Source organism: Chelonoidis abingdonii, chromosome 2 (genome assembly GCF_003597395.2).
Source record: "Chelonoidis abingdonii isolate Lonesome George chromosome 2, CheloAbing_2.0, whole genome shotgun sequence".
NCBI classification, from domain to species: domain Eukaryota; kingdom Metazoa; phylum Chordata; order Testudines; family Testudinidae; genus Chelonoidis; species Chelonoidis abingdonii.
The window spans coordinates 23,909,480-23,933,701 of NC_133770.1; the positions used below are offsets into that span (position 1 = coordinate 23,909,480).

The window sequence follows — 24,222 nt, forward strand, 5'->3', positions numbered from 1 at the left end:
CTGCCTCCTCCCCAAGCACGCCATGGCTGCTTCACTTCTCCCACCTCCCAGGCTTGTGCCGCCAATCAGCTTAGGCACCACAAGCCTGGGAGGCGGGAGAAGTGAAACGGCCACGGTGTGCTCGGGGAGGAGGCGGGGCAGGGGTGAGCTGGAAGGGAGTTCCCCTGCGTGCCATGCCCTCCCTTACTTGCTGCAGGTGGCCCTCCCCACTCTCCCCTGCCCAGTTCCCTCTGCCTAAATGCCAGTGGCGACCAGGGCAGCCAAAGATCCAGCCGCCGCGGTCACTGCCGAAAAAAATGGCGCCCCCTAAATGCCAGTGCCCTAGGCAATCACCTACGTCATCTAAATGGTTGCACCGGCCCTGCATACAATGCATATTTTAAAATCAGAATTTCATGTAGTATTAGATAAAATGCCTTGGAGAAATCCAAGTATACTATATCAACACAGTTAACTTTATCAACCAGACTTGCAATCCTGTCAAAAAAAGACAACAGGTATGTTTGACAAGAGCTAGCTGCCAGGAAACCAAGCTCACAGGCATGAATTATATTTTTAGTTTCCAACACTTTACTGAGAGTCCCAAATTAACTGATCCATTATTTCCCCCAGGATTAACATGAAGCTAAACAGTCTATACTTCCTTGGGTCATCCTTTTTAAAATATTGGAATTACACTGGCAGTCCTCCAGGTCTTGGAAATTTCCTAAGTTTTCCAAGATATATTAAAATTTAGCATTATTGGTGCAGAGAGCTTTTCAGCTAGTTCCTTTAAGACGCTTGGGTGTAAGTTATCTAGAACTGTTGGTTTGAAAATATTTAATTTTAGCAGATCCTGCCCCATATCCTCCTTTGTTACAGACAGTAAATCTTCTGCTCCATCCACAACATCTGGAATGAATATTTCCCTGCTTCATTCCACATACAGAAAAGAAATATCTATTGAACTTTTTGCCTTTTCTACATTACTATTTACAATTTACCATCCACATCTAGCAATGGACCTATTCCATCTGTAGGTATTTTTAAAATTCCTAATAGGTTTAAAAAATGTCTTCTTATTGTCTTTAACACCATTGGCCATTGATTCCTTTAGCCTTAACAATCACCTACATTTTTTAACATGTGACTGCTATTCATTACCATTTACATTCCCACTTTTCCATTCTTTATATATGGATTTTGTTATGCTTTATCATCTCTACTCCTACTTCTCCTTGTGTGTTCCTCATTTTCTGGGTTCCCAAGTTGACTCACTGGGGCCTAATTTGCTGAAGTGCAGAGCATTCACAACTGCAAATGAAATTAAGGACAGCTCTGCTTGAATATATAAAAAAAGTTCTCTGGAAAAAAAAGTTCATAGGCATCTCAAATTGGCTCCCAAAATTAGTGGATACTTTTGACCTTAATCTCACTGTGCCTCAGCTCCCCATATATAAAACTGGGATAATAATGCCCTCTCACTTACAAGGGTGTTGGGAAGATAAATGAATTAATGCTTGTGAAGCATATGGGTACTAGAGTGATGAGTGCAACAGGAAAGCCAGGAGGATATTCTGTCTCCAAAGCAGGATTTGAACAGTTTGCAGTATATAAGAAGAACAATTAGGAGAAAACAAAATTTTCAGTAGTTAGTCATTAACTGAACTGGGTCCATCCTCTGCAATGAAAGAGGCAGCAGTCTTGTGGAAATAATATGTGATAACATAATTAAAGATTGTATTATAATGCACATGCACAAGGGGGTTGAATTAAGGTTGCTCAGACAACTTTAATTTTGGCATTTCTTAACTTTGAGTGGTTGGCTTTGAAATCTAATTCACGTTCTTTTAATGTAGTTTTTTGTGTGTAATATATTGTGTGTGTGTGTGTATAGTAAACTCAACAATTTTCTACGGTGAGTGGGAGAATTTGCAATTTGTAAGTTACATTTCTACTTTGCAAGACAGAATAAGAGTTTTTATTAAGGGTCCAGTCCTTAATGGGAGTCTTTAGATTTACTTTAATGAGTAGAGGAGAAGGCCCTTAATCACTTCTCATGGAAAAAGTAATGAAAAAAATGTAGAGCGTGGTGTAAATAAATACAGTATGATGCACAGATGAGTCATATCATAAAGAGCATCAGTAGAAGTGAGTCCTGTATCATATTTTCTTGAAGAGGAAGGGTCCAATTTAGACACTCGAGGCAAACAGTCCATTAGTCCACAGCAATGATATATTTTAGAGATAACAGTGCTGTACATACGTTCTGAATGCACTTAGTGACATTAAGGAACTATTTGAACAAGTCACGCTCGGCCTGATTTCCTTACTTCAGTAGGATCTGTGGGTGCTCAGCCTCTCTGAAAATTCAGAACAGCTATGTCAGGTCTTTCTACTGCTTATGTAACTTAGTCATAACCAAAGAGCCTCAGAAATGGAAAGATACCATTATAAGTTACCGTGGTACCAAACATTCATATTACTTCAAATGTGTATTATGTCTTGCCTTAATTTCCTAGCTATGTGTGGGTACCTGCTTATGGCCTACAAATACACATCAAGCCCCACTCCCCATAATTCATATGTATTGTTCTGTTTTATCTTAGGGTCAACCTACACTGCACACTCCCCTTACAGCAGTGTGTAGAGTACATACACAGCATGCCGCCCAGCAGTGGTATAAATAGCAGCATAGGTGGTGAGGCACTGCTCAGGTGAGAAGAGTAAAGGGATGCCTGAACCCTCAGGGTATATACCTGACCCAGTTCTCTAGGCACCCATGCAGGGCCTCCCCCATCCACACTTCTATTTCTAGCAGTGCAGTGTCCCGCACTCTCCCCACTGCCGGAGTTTTCCCCCATGACAGTGAGCTGCCAGAGGCTTTCCCCGTTACTGTGAAAGACTCTGGCAGTAGGGAAAGGCTCTGGCCATAGGAGGCAATAGGGAAAGGGTTCAGGGCAGCTCCCTGCTGCTGGAGCCTGTCTCTGCTGCCTCCCCCTGACAGAGCCTTTTACTGCCACTTGTAGCTGCACAACACAGTGTGGATGCAACCTGCTTTTCACTGCAGCGTGTAGCCACACATATCCTACACGCCACGGTCAGTGGTGTGCAGTGCAGACATATCTGTAGGCACAGCTGACTTGTCCCGTCTAGAAAAATGGGTTGAGGTTAGGGTATGGTTGCTCACTGACTTTTTCACTCATGCAGATGAATTTCAATGCCTTTTACCTTGACTGACCAGCTTGTGCTGTGCCCTGTGGCAGGGTCTTGGCACTACGTAAAACACCCTAAGAGGGAGCCTAACGTACACCTCGACCTATTAAATCTAGATAAAAGATACTGAAATGCATCCACACTACAAAAAAGGTTGTGACAAGGTTCAGATTAGTTAACACATCCCAATCTACCCTTGACTCATTTTTAAGTATTGACAAGCCCAGTTATTCCTACTGCTGTTTTACCTACTAAATATCCAATACAAATATCCAAAGGAGAAAAAAAAGGAATGAGAACTTGGATGGCTGAGGTGGCATCTGGAACCAAATCTCTGAGACTCTTGAAGGCTGATAGCTCATATACTGTATGGAGATTAGAAACTAAATACTGTAATAAAGATTTGAATTAAGCTCTGACTTAGCAACATACATGGCCTGATTCTCCTATCTCATAGCTGCCAATCAAGAGTAACTCCCCTGAATTCGAGAGTTACAGCAGTGTAAACCCAATGCAAATGAGAGGAGAATCAAGTTGAGAGTATTTTCTTCAAAGCTACTATTGCAGGTAGGTTAGGAGAGAACTATACTTTAGCAAACATTCTCACCAAAGCTTCTATTTCATGACTTTGTGCACTCAGTATATTGGGTAATGAACATTTTTTACATGTGCCTAACCTGATGACTATTGAGTTACATACATTCTAAATAAGTGAGATAAACTGCAGTTGTTAAATTAGTTATTTAATACATATATTTTTAAATGAACACTGAAACTTAAAATTCCATATGTAGGGCCAAGTTCTGCCCTCAGATGCCAAAAACCTGCAACTGAAGTGAATGAAATTGCTTACATGCATCTGTTCTTACAAACCTCCAGTGATGGAGAGTTCACAACTTCCTTAGGCAATTTGTTCCACTGCTTAACTACCCTGACAGTTAGGAATTTTTTCCTAATGTCCAATCTAAACCTCCCTTGCTGCAATTTAAGCCCATTGCTTCTTGTCCTATTCTGAGAGGTTAACAAGAACATTTTTTCTCCCTCCTCCTTATAGCAACCTTTTTATATATTTGGACAACTTATCACATCCCCTCCTCAGTCTTCTCTTCTCCAGAGTAAACAAATGCAATTTTCCCAATCTTTCCTTACAGGTCACGTTTTCTAGGCCTTTAACCATTTTTTTCTTGTGTCCTCTAGACTTTCTCCAATTTGTTCACATCTTTCCTGAAATATGGTGCCCCAGAACTGGACACAATACTTCAGTTGAGTCCTTATCAGCCTGGAGTAGAGCAGAAGAATTACTTTTTGTGTCTTGCTTACGACATCCCAGAATGAAGTTTGCTTTTTTTTTTTGCAACAGTGTTACACTGTTGACTCATATTTAGCTATAAACCACAGATCCCTTTCCACAGTACTCCTTCCTAGGCACTCATTTCCCATTTTGTATGTATGAAACTGATTGTTCCATCCTAAATAGAGTACTTTGCATTTGTCTTTATTGAATTTTATCATATTTACTTCATATCATTTCTCCAGTTTGTCCAGATCATTTTGAATTTTAATCCTATCCTCCAAAGCACTTGCAACTCCACCCTATTTGGTATCATCCACAAACCTTGTAAGTATACTCTCTATGCCTTTATCTAAATCATTGATGAAAATATTGAACAGAACTATACTCAGGACCAATCCCTGTGAAACTTCACTCGATATGAACTGAATCTATGAGATAAACTCATTCAGCAGCAAAGATAAACTGCTATATCTGTAGGCAACAAATTAAGAACCAGATTTCACTAGCCTGGCACATACTGAACAACACTATGTTCAAGGGGACTGATTGCAGAGGAAATGGCTATTCAACATGAATGAGGGTATCAGAATCTGGTCCAAAACATTAAACCTCCTGTTTCCATAATTCCAGTGGTAATACCTCATTACACCAACATGGACACCCTTAACAGACACCCAATGCAAACACCGTTCCTTTCTTTTTACACATTGCTGGTGTACAAAGAAAAAGAAATGTGAAGATTTCATCACTGAGCCCTGTGAAGGGGAACACTTACCGTCCATGCTGCCTAGTGGTCAAGCTACCTTCCCCTTGGGCATTCCCCTTTCTTCCCTACCATTCTGCCCTGTAATGGTGTGCCCTTTCTGTGACTCAGCTCTGAGCCAGGTCACATTCTCAGCTATATAAGAAGAGTCCAATAACAAGGAAGTCTTCAGGATTAAGCAAGGGATTTAGGGCTTCCCCCTTGTTTGGGGGTCTCATGGTCCAGACTCTTGTATCTTCCCCCAACTAGGGATTCCCCACTGAGTTCTGTAGCTGTCCCTCTTTAGGGACTGATATGGGGCCTCAGGCCCAGGGCCACCCTTTCCAGCAAGCTCCAGTCCAGGGCTCAATGGCAGGCAGCTAAGTCCTGCAGTTCAGGATGCTATGCAGCTGCCTCCCTGGATCACTGCCTAGCAGTCTCCTCTCTCCCCACAAGTACTAACACACAATGATAAAGGCTCTAACCTTTAGAGAGTCACAGACCCTTCTTTGTAGGCTTGGACAGGTCGCTATAGTCAGGCCTCAAGCAGCAAGTGCTCCTGCTGTGCTCTTTCCCAGGAGCTCAGAGGGCAGGTCAGCTTCCTCCCACTGTCTGCCTAATACTGAGCTACTCTGCTCCCCCTTTTAAGCTCCTCCTCCAGCCAGTTCAGGCTTTGCAGGTACAGTGGAGTGGTGCCACTTGAGCCCAGAGTAGTTCTTTAACCCCTTCCTTTGCAGGGTGGGCTTTGTTACACCCCATCACAGGTCCTCTTCGGACTTTTTGCCAAAACTAGGGACCAGATCCAGTTAAACTATGCTGATTTCCACCAGCTAAGGATGTGACTCTTTGATAGTACTGTAACTCTGTACTGAGGCCTCATTTCAAGGAAACATCCCAATTCAGGAAAGCACTTTAAATACATAGCTAAGTCTCACTGACTTCAATGACACTGAAGTACATATTTAAGTGCTTTCCTGAACAGACCATGTGTTTTTCTGAAGTGGGCACTATTATCACAAAATTTCTAAGCAAGGCCTCAGCACTGAGACTTTCATATTTCTTCCTCTACTTTGAAACTATAAATAAAATAAAATGTTAAGAATTGAAAGAACCAACTATTCTTGTTTGAATGTATGGTCTATTTGCACACGAAATAGCTGCTTTCTACTGACCCAGAACTAGTAAATTTAACTTTATTTTTGATACTAAATAACATTGAATAAATTGTTCAATTTCTTGTCAGGAAGGAATTTTCTGTCATGTCACATTGGCATAGTCAATTTATTTTCTGGCAATGAAGTGCCCAGAACTGAACTCAATATTTCAGGGTCAGCCATGCCAGCGCTATAAGGAAAGAGGCACCTCAAATGCAGGCCAAACTTGCATTATTTCAGTTTCCATAATACACTATCCACTCAGAGCCCACTAGAAAGCAGTAACACCACAAAAGAACAATGGGCTGCTAAGTATCTCTTTTCTACTTCCATCTTGTGGATTTTACCCTAGATGCTTTATTGTTGTTCACTTTATTCCAGGTTGATTGACATTTGGTTACTTCTGCCCATATTTCCAGCCCCTCTAGTTTCTTCTGGACTATTATTTGCAAATTTAATTAACTTAAGTTTCACTCTCTTCACTCCAGATCATTAGCAACAATGTTAAATACGAACAGGTCTATTCATATACTAATTCCTTCATCTGCCATCAGGAATGTTACAATGTATCCCTTTCTATTTATAGGCCTTTGGTTGGTTTTCAATTCAGGTGAAAATGTTTGGGTCCAGGATAGTTTGGTGGTTGTAAAAATGGTTCTCTAAAACAGTAAAGCACTTTCAAATTTCCAAATATTCAGATGATTCCAATATCTCAGAATAACTATTTGCATACAAAATGGGAGAATAAAATGTTCCAGTCCATTTCTTTGTCAACTATTTTTTAGTTATTTACATGTCTGGACTTTTTAATGCATTAATAAGCCACACTAATTCATGATATTTGCAAAACTCTTCATATATATAAACTAATAAAAAAAAGTTCTTTAAAATGGAAAAAAATCTTGGAGACTACAAATTGCAGCTATGTGCATATGTGAGATGTGGAACTGTTAAGTACTCGCTGGGTTTTGACAGAGTCCTAATTGAGAAAGAGCAGAAGTGAACTAATTATAGTTTTCCAAACACATTGTATTTTCATGGAGCACATTGATAACTGTTAACACACATATGTATACGGAGTAGCATTGTTTTCTTTCTTATAGTGTCTAAAAAGAATCTAGAATCCCTATATTATTTTGAAGAAAACTCAAGTTTTTAATATTTACAACACATGAAATAAGACAGGAAAAAGATCAGGAGGGAGTTTCTGGCACTCATTCTCCGTGTGTGTGTGAGCGCGATGGGGAGGAGGGAATGGGCATAGATTGGGATAATAGGCCTGCTGCTCTGGACAGGGTCCTGAAAGAGGTCAGCTGGAAATGTCATGCACCTTTTGAGGATCAGACTATTCATTGACTCCTCCAACCTATTTCACCCTGACTAGCTCCACCACTTAGACACTGACTATGACATCTTTAGCTTGGATTTTTTCAGATCTGGCAGACAGGGCAATGAGTGATAACATGCATATCAGACATGCCTACAGTTGACAGCATGTGTTGCTGGCAATCCTGGAAGGAAGGAGCAAACTGCTGGCAGTGACAGCTGAGTCAAGGTGGGTATCTATCTGTCTTGCAGATTTCTTTAGTGCCCACCACCAAAGTCATTAAGCAGCAGGAAGAAGTGGGACATATTCCTTCTTGAAGAATAGGCATCAACTTTATCGTCGCCTGGGAGGTACACAGGAGGAGCCCATCTCTCCATGTGCGAATAGGAATTTGACTGATGGTGGAATCCTGCATTTGCAAGTGAAGTCTTGCTCTGGTGTGATATTACAGAACTACTAGAAAATCAGGAACATTTCTCACAAATAAATAAAGATTGTGAAAAATGTGTTCCCTTTTCCTGTTGAAAAATGTGAATTTATCTAACGGTTCTAATCTGCAGATCATTCAGGAAGACCTGGTAGCTCTCCTCAAAAGACACATAAGGGCAAAAAATGGTAGAGGCAAACTGAGAGGATTACATTTTTACACTTGCTAGGATCATTTGTTCGATATCTGACAGTCTTTGGTCCACACTCTGATGTACACTATAAACTGATGTAAATCTGGAGTAATTCCACTGAAGACAATAGAGCTAATGTTCATTCTACCTATTTACTGTATTTAAATATACTGTACAGATTAAATAATGTATACAATCATATTAAACTAAAGGAATACTAGTATGTATTATAAATACACAAAATGCTTACAAAGTTAGTAGTATGCAACAGTAGCAGAAATTTTATAGTACAGTCACTGATAATGGCATCATCATGGATCCTGATCCACATCTGGGGCTACTAGGCATTACAGTAATACAAATAATAAATAATAATGATGAGGATAAAAATAATCATTAGTTTTTGAGCATTCTAGTTTATGAACCCTACACCTCTGCTCTTAGGGCATGTCTACACTTCTAGTTGGAGATGTGATTCCCAGCTCAAGAAGACATTCCTGCACTAGCTCTCATCAAGTTAGCACACTAAAAATTGAGTGTAGTCACAGTGGTGGGACAGGCCCTGACTACATGCTTAGGGTCTCATACAAGTATGTACCCAGGTGGCTACCCTCTCCCACAGCTTGTGCAGTCACGGCTACATTCTATTTTTCATTGAGATGGCACAAGTATGTTTTCTCAACCTGGGAATCAGACCCCCAGCTCAAAGTGTAGACATACCTTTAGCTTAGATGAGAATTTCAACTCAAATAAAAGATGATCTATACTCTCAAATGTGCACACAATTCCTGTAGATTTCAGAGTAATATGCATGTATTTGGGAGCAGAATTTGGCCCTATAGTTTCAAGCAGAGACAGGTATAACACAATCCAGTGGCTGAATGAGATTTTTTAACGATGAATGTAATTAACCATTGGAACAGTTAACCAAGGGTTGTGCTGGATTCTCCATCACTGACAATTTCAAAACCAAGATTGGGATATTTTTCTGAAAGATCTGCTCTAGGAATTATTTTAGGGAAGCTCTATGGTCTGTGTTGTACAGGAGGTCAGACCAGATGATCTCAGTGGTCCCTTCTGGCCTTGGAATCTATGAAGCTCTTTTGAACTTCTGCATCTGAACGAACAGAATAATTGTTTTTCTTACCTTACTATCCTCATCATTGTCATTATAACCACAAGCGCTTATGAAATCTGGAAATATCTCTGACCATCCGTCACTTGTACAATTTTTGCTAATATTTCCTGTAAAATAAAATTCACAAATTTATTCCGCATAGATTTAAAAGTTTCCTAACCAAGAGGCCTTAAAGCAAAGCTTCATAAAAACTGTGCCTTCTTGTGAAACCACTCCATTAACTTGCTTCTGTGTCCCAGCACTGTCATTAAGCAATCCCACATATCTCCATTCATGTTCACTTATTGTTTTACATTTATTCTTGGCTCTGAGTCATACCAAATATCTTTGCTATGCTAAAGAAACACACATACAAAATTGCAATGCCATGCCTCCTACTTTCAATCACGGAGCATTTCACAGAAACAGCCTGAAAGATTTTGTAGTTTTGTTAAAATTACTTTGAAGGGAGTTTATTATCTTCTACTTTTAGAGAATTATTTGTAGTTAAGCTGGTTTGATGGACAAGTAATTTGAATGAAAATGGCTCTATACAAACCTTGATTACTCTAAACTATTATTTAAGATCTTCTGAGCAGGTGATATTAAGTGTTCTACTGAAAAGTTATCGAAGTGCTTGGATGTAGACAGTGGTGAATGTCTACATAGATGAACATGCATCTGGATTATTACAAATTCTGATTTAGCATGTAATGCATTTTAAAGGCCCTCTCAAATTATATGCATAGAGGCAGGGAGGGGGGAAAATATCACAATACAGGCAAACTTCAGGGACCTCCATCTATCCTCCACACCCATAATTCAATGGGGGAACCAAGGGAAATCCTTTTGTTTTAACTGTGAATCAACAGCGTGCCCTTGTTGCCAAGAAAGCGAATGCCATATTGGGCTGCATTAGTACGAGCACTGACAGCAGACTGAGGGAAGTGATTATTCCCTCTATTTGGCATTGGTGAGGCCACATCTGGAGTACTGCATCCAGTTTTGGGCCCCCCACTACAGAAAGGATGTGGACAAATTGGAGAGAGTCTAGCGGAGGGCAACAAAAATTATCAGGGGGCTGGGGCAAATGATTTATGAGAGGCTGAGGGAACTAGGGTTATTTTATCTGCAGAAGAGAAGAGTGTGTGAGTGTGTGTGTGTATGGGGGGTGGTTACAGCAGCCTTCAACTACCTGAAGGGGGGTTCCAAAGAGGATGGAGCGCAGATGTTCTCAGTGGTTGCAGATGACAGAACAAGGAGCAATGGTCTCAAGTTGCAGTGGAGGAGGTCTAGGTTGGATATTAGGAAAAACTTTTTCACTAGGAGAGTGGTGAAGCACTGGAATGGGTTACCTATGGAGATGGTGGAATCTCCATACTTAGAGGTTTTTAAGGCCTGGCTTGACAAAGCCCTGGATGGGATGATTTAGTTGGGGATTGGTTCTGCTTTGAGCAGGGGGTTGGACTAGATGACCTCCTGAGGTCTCTTCCAACTCTAATCTTCTATGATTCTATGATACTATGAATTTAAGCATGAAAGACATCTGGCCTCTGTCAACTATAAAGTGATTTATCTGTGATAAACTAGGAGCCCACACTCTGAAGCAATATCGTCAATAGCACCTGGGGGAGACTTACCAACTAAGAAGTTAAAGTTATTCATATAAAATGCATGCACATTATTCACGATGCAATACATTACATAGGTTCAGACATGAGAGGTGAAGTCCGATTCAGATAAGCATACAGGCTTTTGGGACCTTATCTCAACTTCTGAATCTGTAACACTGGGCAGAAATTTTGTGAGGATAGGCTTTCTTTTACAACTCTGATCAGTTTTAGGAGGCCCTGTGTCATGTGAAGTGCCATCTTTTTGGAGAAAAAATTCAAAATAGAGGTCCGGAGCAATTGTAGTGATTAAAGATCTCATGGCACTTTTTGAAAAAGTAGAGGTATTACAGTGGCTTGTCCAAATTCATGTTTAGGAAATTACATTCTGACCCCTTAAATTCAGCCTCTAGTTTCAATTGTATACATTATTTTCTTTACTCGGTGTTGTTTTGTATAGTGTTGCTGCGAGCTGTTGAGCAATAGTCACTTAAGAAAGAGAGTGCATTTCACGGATGGAGAAAAGCATTACTGTGTATATGCAGTATACCAAATGATTTCCCATTTCCCATCAACTGGATTTGTCTGAATGATAGATTTGAGCTAGAATATCTTGATCACCTTTTACACATTCTAGAACTCTTTGTTTCCTTTTGTGAGTTTCGGTAAGGAACAATATAACTGTTGCTTAGCACTATGAATGTAGCTGTGCTTGAAGAAACTGCCTACTTCTTGGAATTCTAAATTTATGCTTATTCTAATTTATACTTAGTTTGTGCAACTGATGACCCATCTCTACTCCTCAATCCCATGGACAAGTGCCAGATAGATTAGGTTTTCCTACTACCAGTGTTTTCTTGGAAAAGCCACAACGGAAGCCACTGAAAAACTATTTTCAGAGTTGTGGAATTTTGGTACAATGATTCCCTCTCATAAGTTCTTGATATCCAACCGAAAAGCTTACAGTTACAGGGATATGCTGTATGAAAATAATCTTTTCCCCACATGTAGATTACAACCCACTTTCATATTTCCTGCCAAGTAACATGTCCATGAGCCACCAACAGCTGAGGTTACAACAGTGAAATACTGTGAGAAGATATGTTTCTGACCCTTTTTTGACTTTCTTTCCTTTTACAAAGAGAGACAGACCTATTTCCTTGCTGATTCTGCCAGTCTCTAAAGCCTAATACTGGCTAATATGATCCAGCGAATAGAGTACCAAATTAAGACACTAGGACCTGGGTTCAATTCCTGGTTCTGTGATTTACAGTGTGAACTTGGGACAGTTATATAACTTCTCCATGCCACAGGTTCCCTACCAGAAAAATGGGGAAAATAATACTTACCCCCTTGCAAAGCACTTTGAGATCTACATGTGACAATGTAAATGTAAGCAATGTGTAATATGATAATTGCACTGACCAGATGTGCTGCAGAATTAAAGCACCCTGGATAGACGTGACACTGGATATTACCAGCTAAACTAGGCCCCTAGCAACCTGGCTAGGAGATTAAGCTGGGTCTTTCAGTTGTGGTAAAAAACAACACGAAGATGATTATAATCCATGTAATTCCCACCAGTGTAAATTTATCTAAATTTATGTAGTATTGTTGCATTCATTTTTAAGTGCCCATCACCAGAGGATAGGGGAGCTCTTCCCACAAACAAATGGGAACTGCCCATAGGCACCGAGGCAGTGACTAGCTTCCAAAAGAGCTGCATCTGAGTGGCGATCATGACTGATGTAATCAGGTCAAACACAATAGGACCCTCAGGCTTGATCAGTGTCAATGTATGAGAACATCAACAGAAATCTGAAGTTCTGGAAACAATAAATGCCATTTGTGTAATTGGTACAATTCATTTAGTGCTTTCATGGTGGCATCTCCTACTTTCTTACTGACGCCATTGAGAAGGCTCACTCTTCTCTCTCTAAAAATAAGACAAATATCCTAAACTCCAAATGCATGCTTTTACAATTTACTAATTTGCAATAGACATAGAATAGATTTCACCCAACTGAATGGTTTCAGGTGAACCTTGCAGAGTGTGAGGTTTTTCTTTCAAAAAAAAAAAATAAGGCAATTCTAGTTACATAAAATAACGTAAAACAAAATACCTGGTTTGCTGAAAAAGTGGCTAAATACTTTTGGACAAGGGACAGTGACAGTCTCTCCAATTTCAGCAGGGTGCCAGCAAGTAATGTTATCCCAAACTCCAACACATCCTGTAAATGAAAATGAAAGTTGCAGACCTGAATCCATCAAAGTGAAATAAACGTCTGGAAATAAATCTTGGTCATCTTATTCCTACTTAAGCCAAAGGAAGTTTTGCAGGAGTAATTAAAGAAGGATTTGGCCCTTTAAGGAAAATTGCTAAGACAATATTTACTAAGAAAATGGTAAAAGATTTTAAAATAAGAACCCACTGATTAACCAGTCACTTTGCAAATCATTGCCCTTGTTCTGGAAATGCATTTATTTATGAAGTCTACCACACAAATAATGTCATTTTGATGTGATCATCTTGAAGGAATCATCTGTATGTAATGAAGATAACAAAGATTAATGAGTAATTTCTGAGGGTTCATATGTATTGGTAGCAATACTAAATTTTAGAATTCCATTAACATTTGCTTAATTAAAGCTAAATAGAACTGATGCTTCTATAGCAATTCATACAACATCCAAAAAAGGAGCTCATTGCACTAAGCAACAGGATAATGAATTATTTGAGTCTGTTCTGATTAATGTATTTTCAAAGCAATGTTCAAGAGTTACAAAATTAACTTTCCTTTCTGAAAAAAAAATGGGTTTTAGGCAAAGAAGTCCTCCTCCCACAGATGCATTACCAGGGCATTTGATTCTAACTTTCAGATCGACAGATGAAGTACAAGGCCCTGATCCTGCAAAGATGTATGGGTGCGCTGAACTTTATGGAATGTGGGCACAATCCAATGCCTTGTCCTTCCAATGACCATATTGGGCACTGGATCAAGCCCTGTGAATATTCACTGGAACTAATCATAGTGCATAGAGCTAAACATGCACATAATTTCTTGTAGGATCAGAGTACAAGTAAACAGCTGAAATAATTAAACATTATTTTTATCAGGATTTATAAAAACATCCGTTGGTGTATGTGCAAGATTCTAGGTAGTCACATCGATAAAACATTTGTGGCAAATTGCTGGCACTATTATGATGGGTCTCGCGCTTTCTCTTCTTTGAGGGGGATTCAAGCCTCCATTTCTTGCCCCTGAATTGGAATATTAACTGCCCCATTAATGTCCTAGAGGAGGGGAGTGAAGAAGGAGGGACCTGGGCCCGCCCTCTACTCCAGGTCCCAGCCCAGGGGCCCTGAGGACAGTGGTGAACCACTTGAACTGACGGTTCCTTCCCCTAGGCTACTTCCCTCTTCTGCCCTTCAGCTTGTGGGGGGGCTTCCTGCCCTCCCTCTGCACAAGCCAGGTGCCCCTTTACGTAGGGTCTTGGACTTCTTAGTTCACTGCAGCACTTTTCCAAACTTTCCTCCGCTTCCCTTCAAACTATTCTCTGCTCCAACACCAATCCTTTCTGCTCCAACTCCTCCAAACTGTTCTCTGCTCCAACACCAATGTTTTCTGCTCCAACTCCTCCTCTGTCTGATTGAAGCAGGGGTTTTTAATCAGATAACTGACTGCAGGTGCTCTAATTGGCTTCAAGTGCTCTAATTAATCTATAGCAAACTTTCTTCCCTCTACAGGGAATAAAGCTCCCTTCTAACCCTCTCCTGCTGCCCTCTGGCCATGCTGTATCACACATTTTAAAAAAATGTATATCGTGTTGTCAACAACTGGCAGAAACAACAGACTACCTGCAAATTAAATGTACAGTAAATGTAATGGAGAGAGAGTTAAAAAAACCAAACCTATCTTACTCAGTACTTTTTACATCTTTTGGTAAAAGATGAAGGAAAATTCGTTCCTTTCAGCAGAGAGCATAAAAGGTCAAGCTGATTCAGAAACTGCTCACATTTTAGGATTGCTCTGCTAAAATGTTAATGGTCTTAAAGACACACTGTAGATTTAACGTGTGTCAGTGGTGTCACACTTTTTAAATTATAGAAAAAATATCAAAAAGAAAAATGGGATCAGTAGAAAATAATTATTTTATTGATTTCATTTCACCATGACACATCAAAGGCTAAGCGCCATCTTTTGTTAAACATGTCATCTGTGCTACCTGTCACTAGTTTTACTCATTTAGCAATAACACCATCAACACAAGATACCATCAGTGTTCCATCATTGATTATTTTTTATTTAATGAAGAGATTGTGAGCAGATCTGTGGTACAAAAGGATACATGTAGTAATTTTCTATTTGATAAATCTACAGTACAAAATGCCACAATATACATTCCAACAGGGGAGTTGGGAATAATTTGCATAGTCGGGGTGCTGAGAGCCATTCAACCAAACTATAAACCCTGGATATGATAGAAACCACTTCAAGCCAGGGGGTGCAGCAGCACCCCCAGCACTCCTAGTTCCAGCACCTATGCATTCCAAAATCTTCTGCTATAGACAACCTACATTGCTTTACATTGTAAGGCCAAGCCAGCACTCGAATGGAAGAGCTTTACAAAAAATGGAGGAGCTGTATTAAAAAAGAGCTTTGAGGCGATTTCTTGGCATTTCTTTAAAGAAGTAAAAGGAGCTGGTGGGGCTGGTGGCTCCTTAAAGCGATTTGCTGTCTGGTTTAGTCCACCTTGAGCAAGAAAGCTGCGTTTCATATTCATTTTATATTGAACCCAGTAGTAGGGGATACATTATCATAATACATGTAGGGCTTTTAACTAAAACAGAGGATCTCAAAGCATTTTATAAATAAAATAATGAGACTTCGGCATCACCCGTGTGAAATAGCTAGGTATTATCACACTCATTGGCAGCTGGAGAAAACAATCAGAGACAGGGTGACTTCCTGGTAGAACACAGAATATAAACAGAAGTCCTGACATTCAGTCCCCAGATCTAGTCAGTAAACAATACTTCCTCTACACTGTTGGAGATTATAAAATATGTGTCTCTCATTGACAATAACTGGAGTGACGTGTTTTAAAATTCAAGAAACTGGTTTGACTCTTAAGGGATAAGAGTTCTGAGAGTAATACTATGTGACTGCCTAAGAAATGAATGTTTTATGAATAACTGCAGACAGAAAACTTTACAGTTTTTTTCTTCTATGCTGTAGAAAACAAAGAATAAAACAAAGTTAATTCTGTATGTTTCACTGATTAGATGGACTACAACAGAAACAGTATTATGAGATTCTACCTTCAAAATCTGGCAAACTGAAGTAGGAAAAGTAATTTTTTAATATTTTAGAAGTTGTATATTTAGATTAAACCATCAAGGTGCTATAAATCTTGAGCTAGCTTGTTAACCACATTGAGCAGTACCTCACTTCACTAGCCATTGATTTCAACTGGCCATACAAGGAGAAAGGTACGACTCAATGTAAATAACGTTGGCATAATGTAGCCCTTAGAAAAACTGTGGATTCATGTTTTCTGAGCTCAAAAAGTTTTAGGACATGACATAAACCAAAACGATTTGTAATAGAACCATAATACACAAGCACTTGAATGCCGTATAGACATTAGTTACCATATTCATGGTCATAAACATTTAAGGCAGTGAATTGGGTTTAGAGAGGAAAATGAAAGCTGGAGGTAAAATAACCCCATGGTAATTATGGGACAAATTCTGCTCTCAGTTACACTGTTAAACTCCAGAGTAACTCCTGCAGGAGTCCTGCCTCAAATTCTCTATACCTGTAATGAGGTTTACAAACTCCATACTGAGCACAGATAGAGGTGCAGGGAGAAATCGCTCCTGTTTACAAGCAAGCAGCTTGATCACATCCACACTTAGCTGCTGGAACTGCCAATCATTACACCATTACAGGCGCAGAGAGTTTGAGGCAGGACTCCTGCACACTTTGTAAGGTGCTAGGGGGAAGCCCTGTTTTGCTGCACCTAAGGAACTCCACATCTGGGGAAGGTGCAAAGCTTTCCAGCATGCTCCATCCCTAGGTGCATAAGACCAATAAAATGAGCTGAAATGTGTCATGAAAATGTGTGCGCACACCCCACCTCCAACAAGCTGATGGCTACAATGATTTTTCCAGCGGAACACTCAGTCAAATCCATATAATTATACCCTCGAATCTGTCAACGTGAGACAACCGGACATCCTTTTCCTAAAATACTCTGTGTATAACGGTGAATGTACTGCAATGATTTGCAAATTCTTTAGGAGTCTTCACAATGTCTCAGTTCTTAAACATGTCATGATGTTATTGCGGCTGTAGTCTGGGCTGCACTTAAAGTGATTCAGACAACATGAACTGAGGGATCATTCTGGATCTTCAGTGTAAAAAACAAATCTCAGATTCAAAACTTTATTTGCAGAAAATGTCTGACAGAAACAGTCACACAGATCCAAACACTGAAGTCAGTGGGAATTTTGCTACTGATATCAATGGAATCAAGACCTGGTCACTAAACTGTAAAAGGGTAGTCAGAATTAACACAAATGCAGACATAGTATGTCTTACTACCAGAGGCATGTGTCTTTTCCTGTGGTGTAGTTTGTGAGCGTTAAACCTGACTGAGATGTTTAGAACAAGAAGTATGAAAGCTGTTTCTATAACACATTTGATAAAAAATTGTATTAACCTTTTGATTTTAAAAATTCACAAAATTTTTTTAAAAGAACAAAAATGGAAATGAAAAACAGACTAAATCTTGAAATTTAGAATTCCACACTCACCGCATTTTTTAACCTGCTCTAGTGAGATGGGGAGTGGCCTTGTTTTTTTTTATGGCTTTCATCTAGAGTTATCAGTGAAATGCAATGCCTATTGCTGAGAGCTTTTCAGACACTGCAAGCTCTCAACCATAGATGAAGGGACTGTATCTTTTCTAATTCATAGATCCAATGAATGTAATAATAAGAAATGCAATTCCATCAAAATGCCAAGCCTGAGTGCAAGAAAAATCATGAGAATGAAGTTTGAATGTCTGTGATCAGAATTCCACGATGGATTTTCAGGTTTAATTTATGTATATTTTTAGGTTTATTTATTATGATCCAAGGAAATCTGATAGAGTTGCTGAAATGTCATGGAGGCATGTGCAGTCACTGAAAGGCTGTGGGTGCTCCTGAAAAACGCTGGAGTGCCAAAAACTATAATGCTGGAGTCAGTGAAAACTGTGAGAGCTGCTGAAAGTGCTACAATCTAAAAATATATTCTTTTATGGGCTCTCAAATTCTTCTCCCCTTTATTATGTACCTTTTGTGATGAGACATTTTAGTCACATATACATTTTTGTTAGAAAAGTGATTCACCTAACAAATGTCATATAGCTACGCAAAATATTTGCAACAAAATTTGAACACTATGAAATAAGAGTTATAGACATCTTCTAATTTGGAAACATTTTTCCAGTGTAGTTAAAAACCTGAAAAATCTCAATCAATTTCAATCAAACCAAGTCCTGATAATTACCGAGTGACTATTGTTCTTTACCCAATTTTCAAGGGCAAAAACTTTGAGATAGTTAGATAAATATTAATTTTCACAAAATCATGCACAATTTCATGAAAAAATATAGATTGTTTTTAACAGTCCTACTAATCTTCCTAACAAGACCTACCATGTCTAATGGTGTACATATATTACAGACATTGTACAGAATATTCATAAGGCTATTCACTTAATGTAGGAGTTGTGACTCTAACGGATCCTCACTGCCAACTGGCAAAGCATTCACTGTCATGTAACAGCAACTTCTATCACACCTGACAAACTCACTACACCTAACACATTGCTGTCATAGTATTTATCTATAAAGAATGTCATGCATAGTATCAAATGAAAGCTTATATCATACTGGTCATCTGAAACATTGCAAGATGTATGTAGGGTTCTCATTCAAGAAGTTATATGCATGTACTAAAAATATGTTTAAACTATGTAACCAGGCACGGTTGATAAACAAAATGCTCCCAGACAAAGGAATGTTGATTTACTGGTCTGCCTAGATCTGTGATGTGAATTAAGCAGGATAAGCCAAATATAAACTTATTTGCACCTGAGATAAACTGGAAGAACAAGTTAACAAGAGGATGAGAAAGCAGCATGGCGTCAGCATACTGGAGTATAGACAGTAGGGAAAAAGGATCTTAACTAGGGGTCCTCTTCAAAACTATACCTTTCAAAGGTTTGCTGGACTATAAAAGGTCATGAAAAGAACCCCTTTAGTTCTTTGCACCCATGAAAGTTAGATCCTGGTGCTGAGAGGCTGCTTTAAGTCAGAGGTTCTCAACCTTTTTCTATCTGAGCCCCTTGTTGCCCCCTCCTCCCAACATGCTATAAAAACTCCATGACCCACCTGTGCCACAATAACTGGTTTTCTGCATATAAAGCCAAGGCCATCATTAGGGGGTAGCAAGCAGGGCAATTGCCTGGGGCCTCATGTCACAGGGCCCCCCCAAAGCTACATTGCTCAGGCTTCAGCTTCAGCCCCAGGTGGTGGGGCACAGGAACCTGGGCTTTAGCCCATGTGGTGGGCCTTTGGCTTTGTGCCCCGGGCCCCAGTGAGTCTAATGCTGGCTCTGCTTGGAGGTCCCCTTGAAACCTGCTCGAGGCCCACTAGGGGACACCGGACCCCTGGTTGAGATACTGCTTCAGGTGAGAAACTGACCTTCGACAAAGATTTAGCCTGTTGAAAGTTATGATTAGTGTCTTAGAAGCTTGTTGTTATACTTATGTTTTATTTGTACCTTCACTGTTTCCATTATTCTTACTCTACACTCACTTGAATCTGTGAATCTCTGTTCTTTGCTAATAAACTTATTCTCTTTTTACTGTAAAGTCATCTCAGTGCTGTGGTATTAAGTAGCCTTTGCCTTCTCAGTTGAATCTAATAAGCTGGTCTGTACACTGTGGTCTCTGGAGGCAGTAGACTTGGTAATTACTGTGAGTGCCCGGTGACAGGAACTGGACACTACAGGGGAACACTTCTGGGAAGTTCAAGAACTGGGATACAGCAAACGTTAATCTATAAGGCAAAGTAAGATCTGAGAAGTTTGTCTGGGATAGCAAACAGACTGGTGTGACTAGGAGCCATCATCCAGGTTAGTACCAGCAAGTCTCTCTCTCTCTCTCTTGCAGAGCAGGCAGGTAACACAATGATCTATGGTTTTGAATGCCTCAAGAAAGTGCCACAGGAATATTAAGAAACAACAGCAATACCATTTGCTGAAAAAGCGGTGGTCTCCTCCTCTGAGTCTATTGGATTTTTCCTTTTTTCCTTACCTGAGGAGGTTGTGAAGGCTAGGACTATAACAGTGTTTAAAAGGGAACTGGATAAATTCATGGTGGTTAAGTCCATAAATGGCTATTAGCCAGGATGGGTAATGAATGGTGTCCCTAGCCTCTGTTTCTCAGAGGATGGAGATGGATGGCAGGAGAGAGATCACTTGATCATTGCCTGTTAGGTTCACTCCCTCTGGGGCACCTAGCATTGGCCAATGTCGGTAGACAGGATACTGGGCTGGATGGACCTTTGGTCTGACCTAGTACGGCCATTCTTATGTTCTTATTATCTAAGTATTTTTTTAGGGGTGGGATACAGCCAGCAATTCAGGTGTTATACTTACATTGGTTAATCTCAGGGTAGATAAAAATCAATACTTTTTAAATCAGACTTTCTTATTCAAATTGGATTTTTTAATTTAAGGTTAGGATTTAATTTAAGGTTAATGTAGGTTTTCTTTTAAAAAATAAACCGATTTAAAATTTAATATGAAAATGACAACTAAGGTCAAGACCTAAATTTATTATAATATATTAAAATCATTTTAATTAAGTACAAAAATAATATTAAGTAGCACATGTTTGCTGCCATATTTTAAGGAAAGTCAAACCCCTGACTGGTAGAAATTGTAGATGGTGGTGTCAATATAGTGAGTGTCATACTCACAATGGTGGGAAGACTTTTCCCACAAGAATGTTTTGTGGAATTTCCAAAAAAATGTTCAGATTCTAGATTCACCCAATCTCCCCTGGAATCTTTACCACACCATCCCCATCTCTCTGTTCCCTACTATCCCCAAACAGAGCTCAGATTCAACCACATCTCATCAATTCCTCTTGGAAGAGAGTTACTCAGGCTTTTGCTTTCTCATCTCAGTAATTCCAAAACCTTATTTTACACAATTCCTGATATTCATTTCTCTGCATTTCAGCTTGTTTAAAACACAGCAGCTTATCTTTTCTTGGGTGCCCCAGAAATGCGAGCACATTCCCACTATGTTAGATTCATTTATGCATTTCCTCTCCATGTTAGCATCCTGTACAAATAAACTCTTAAGTCTTGATTATTAGCTGTGTACCTTCCCATCCTGACACACACATACACAGAGTGTACTGTGCCAGTAGTGTTATTTCTCTGACTTATCTCTTTCTTGTCTGCCATTCCCCATACATCTCAAATACTATACTTCCCTTTACCTCCGCTCACTACAGCTACCACACTCAGAGAACAGCTCCTTCTTCCATGGAGAGCTTCCAGGGAGAGCTTCCCTGACCCTAACTGATTCACTTTTCAAGTTTCCTCATAAGGACCCTTTCTTCTCCCTGGCCTATGACTCCCACCATGTAATAAAACAATCAACTCTAACCCCTCACAACCTAGCAGCTTCCCTTTGCTCAATAGGCTTCCCTGAAACCTGGCCATGGAATCGCTGTTCCCTTCCTACATTAGCCTATAATACACATTTTATTTGCATGGTTGGACTGTAATGATTGTGGTACATTCAGCATGAAAGACACAGTAAACTAAAGTGCATTTCTCATCTTTCTGTTTGTGTATGTACTGAGACTACATGTATCACCATGGTATCTCGTCTCCTATCTTTCTGAATGAAAATTATTTAGGTATATATGATTCCATCCCCCTAAAAATATAAAACACTAGGTTGGATAGGAATAATATAAAATATAATATAATATAATATAATATAATAATAAAGCACTAGGTGGCACTTTACAATTGGATTATAGAGGAGAGTGCCAGTTCAAACAAAGTCTTGAAGAACTCTGGGAGGAGGGGTGGTTAATACTTTTTAGTAAAGGACTTGTGTACAATAAACAAGATAAAATGAAAGCCGTCTGAAAATGAGACAATACGTTGTCAGCTAGCCCATGGTTTGTTTTAAAGTGTGGGAAGCAGTTATATTTTGTACTTGATTATCACATGGTAATCAGACCATACGTTAAAGAGGCCTCAGTTCCTACGGGCAATGTTTTTCAAGTCCAAAGCTCTGAATGCAATACTATGCAGTACAGCATACATGGCAGTTTACAAACATATGGACGGAAATTCTTTCTGCATCTTTTGATATGTAAATGAGAAAGAGGAAAAGAGAGAAGGGCAAAGAAATTACAGGCTTGGGAACAAAGCAAATTTAGAACAAGCTCACTTAATGCTAATGACAAGGTGACTACAGCCATAACCAGGGCCGGCTCTAGCAATTTCGCCGCCCCAAGCACGGCGGCATGCCACGGAGAGCGCTCTGCCGCTCGCCGGCCCCGCGGCTCCGGTGGACCTCTCGCAGGCTTCCCTGCGGGGGGTCCGGTGGCCCGTGGCTCCGGTGGACCTCCCGCAGGCGTGCCTGCAGATGCTCCACCAGAGCCGCGGGACCAGCGGACCCTCCGCAGGTACGCCTGTGGGAGCTCCACTGGAGCCGCCTGCCGCCCTCCTGGCAACCGGCAGAGCGCCCCCCGCCGCATGCCGCCCCAAGCACGCGCTCAGTGCGCTGTGGCCTGGAGCCGGCCCTGGCCATAATAGTTCCATACCAGCTTTCTCTGACACTAAGTCAGTTTTACCTTGACAGTAGCCTTTTATGTCTGCTTTACATCTACTTTGCACAGGGATAAATGACTGACATAACAGGGTGCAATGCAGATCAGAGGGGGCTGTGTCACCCTGGCTGGGCAGCCTGGGGTGTCTTGCAATGCCTTACTGTTGTAGTGCCCAACCTGAACCACTCACAAACAGGTAGCCAGCATGCAGATCACCCCCAGATGTGTTTGTGTAACTGCAGCCTGCCAGTCACACTCTGGATCTCAACAGCCTTGGTTATCCTGCAGGATAATCCCAACACACTCCCAGTCCCAGATTTCCCACCAGAAATGTATGCCTTGTACTGCTCCGCAGTCTCCCAGACAGTCCAAATACATTAAATCTGTTATTCTTGGAAGGGAATAAAATACCACCTTAAATGGAATTACCCAGACACTTAAGTTAAACACACTGGATTAGATAAAATAATAAAACAAGTTTATCAGCTACAAAGAAAGAGATTTTAAGTGAGTACAAGTGATGAGGCATAAAAGGCAAAAATGGTTAGAAGAAAATAAAGATAAAAATGCTTTCTAGTGCCTAGTTTAACAAACTATATTAGATTCAAAGGAAAGTTTTTCACCACATTCTTCCAACAGCACTACTGACCAAACTTTCAGGTCAGGACCCCTTCCCCAGAGTCCAATGGCTGTTTCCTTTGTCTTCTCAGGAGCGGAGCATGAGATGGGAAGTGAGAGAGAGGGGACTCTTAGGGAGTTTGCTCCTCTTTTTTATAGTTTCAGTCCCTCTTTGAAAAGCATTTCCAGCTGGGAAACAAGAGATAGGGGTCTGGTGGAGGAAGGAAACCTCATACTGTTTCTTTGCTAAGATGCAGATCTTTGTCCCTGCCCCCCACTTTCTTGCCAAAGAATGGCTACTTCGCAGGTGATGATCTATCAGCTTTGCTGACCCTTGAATGGGGCATCAGCTTGTCCTTTGTCTTTGAGAAACTGGTTTAGCCACTCCCCAGACTTATCTGGGAACCACATTTTAGTCATGATTTCAGCTTATGTTCAACTTCATACCTTTACACATTAACATTGCTACATGCATTTTACCATGATATTACTGATCCACAAGTTATAAGTTTTGAAATGATACCTCACAAGGCATGCCATGTACAAAGATTATTATAATAGCATGTAGGATGTGAATACAGGGATGCATTCCGTCACAATGACTATACTGGGTGCAAGGCT

At 40.2% G+C, this 24,222-nt stretch overlaps 1 protein-coding gene across 1 annotated transcript in view; it reads right to left on the minus strand.

The window, feature by feature from the left end:
- VIPR2 (vasoactive intestinal peptide receptor 2) overlaps positions 1-24,222 on the minus strand; it is a 101,452-nt gene that overhangs the window by 58,524 nt on the left and 18,706 nt on the right. The window contains exons 3-4 of the mRNA XM_032806343.2: positions 13,183-13,290; positions 9,480-9,577 (exon numbers count right to left, since the gene is read on the minus strand). Coding sequence (XP_032662234.1) covers positions 9,480-9,577; positions 13,183-13,290 — 206 coding nt within the window. The remainder of the gene's footprint in view (positions 1-9,479; positions 9,578-13,182; positions 13,291-24,222) is intronic.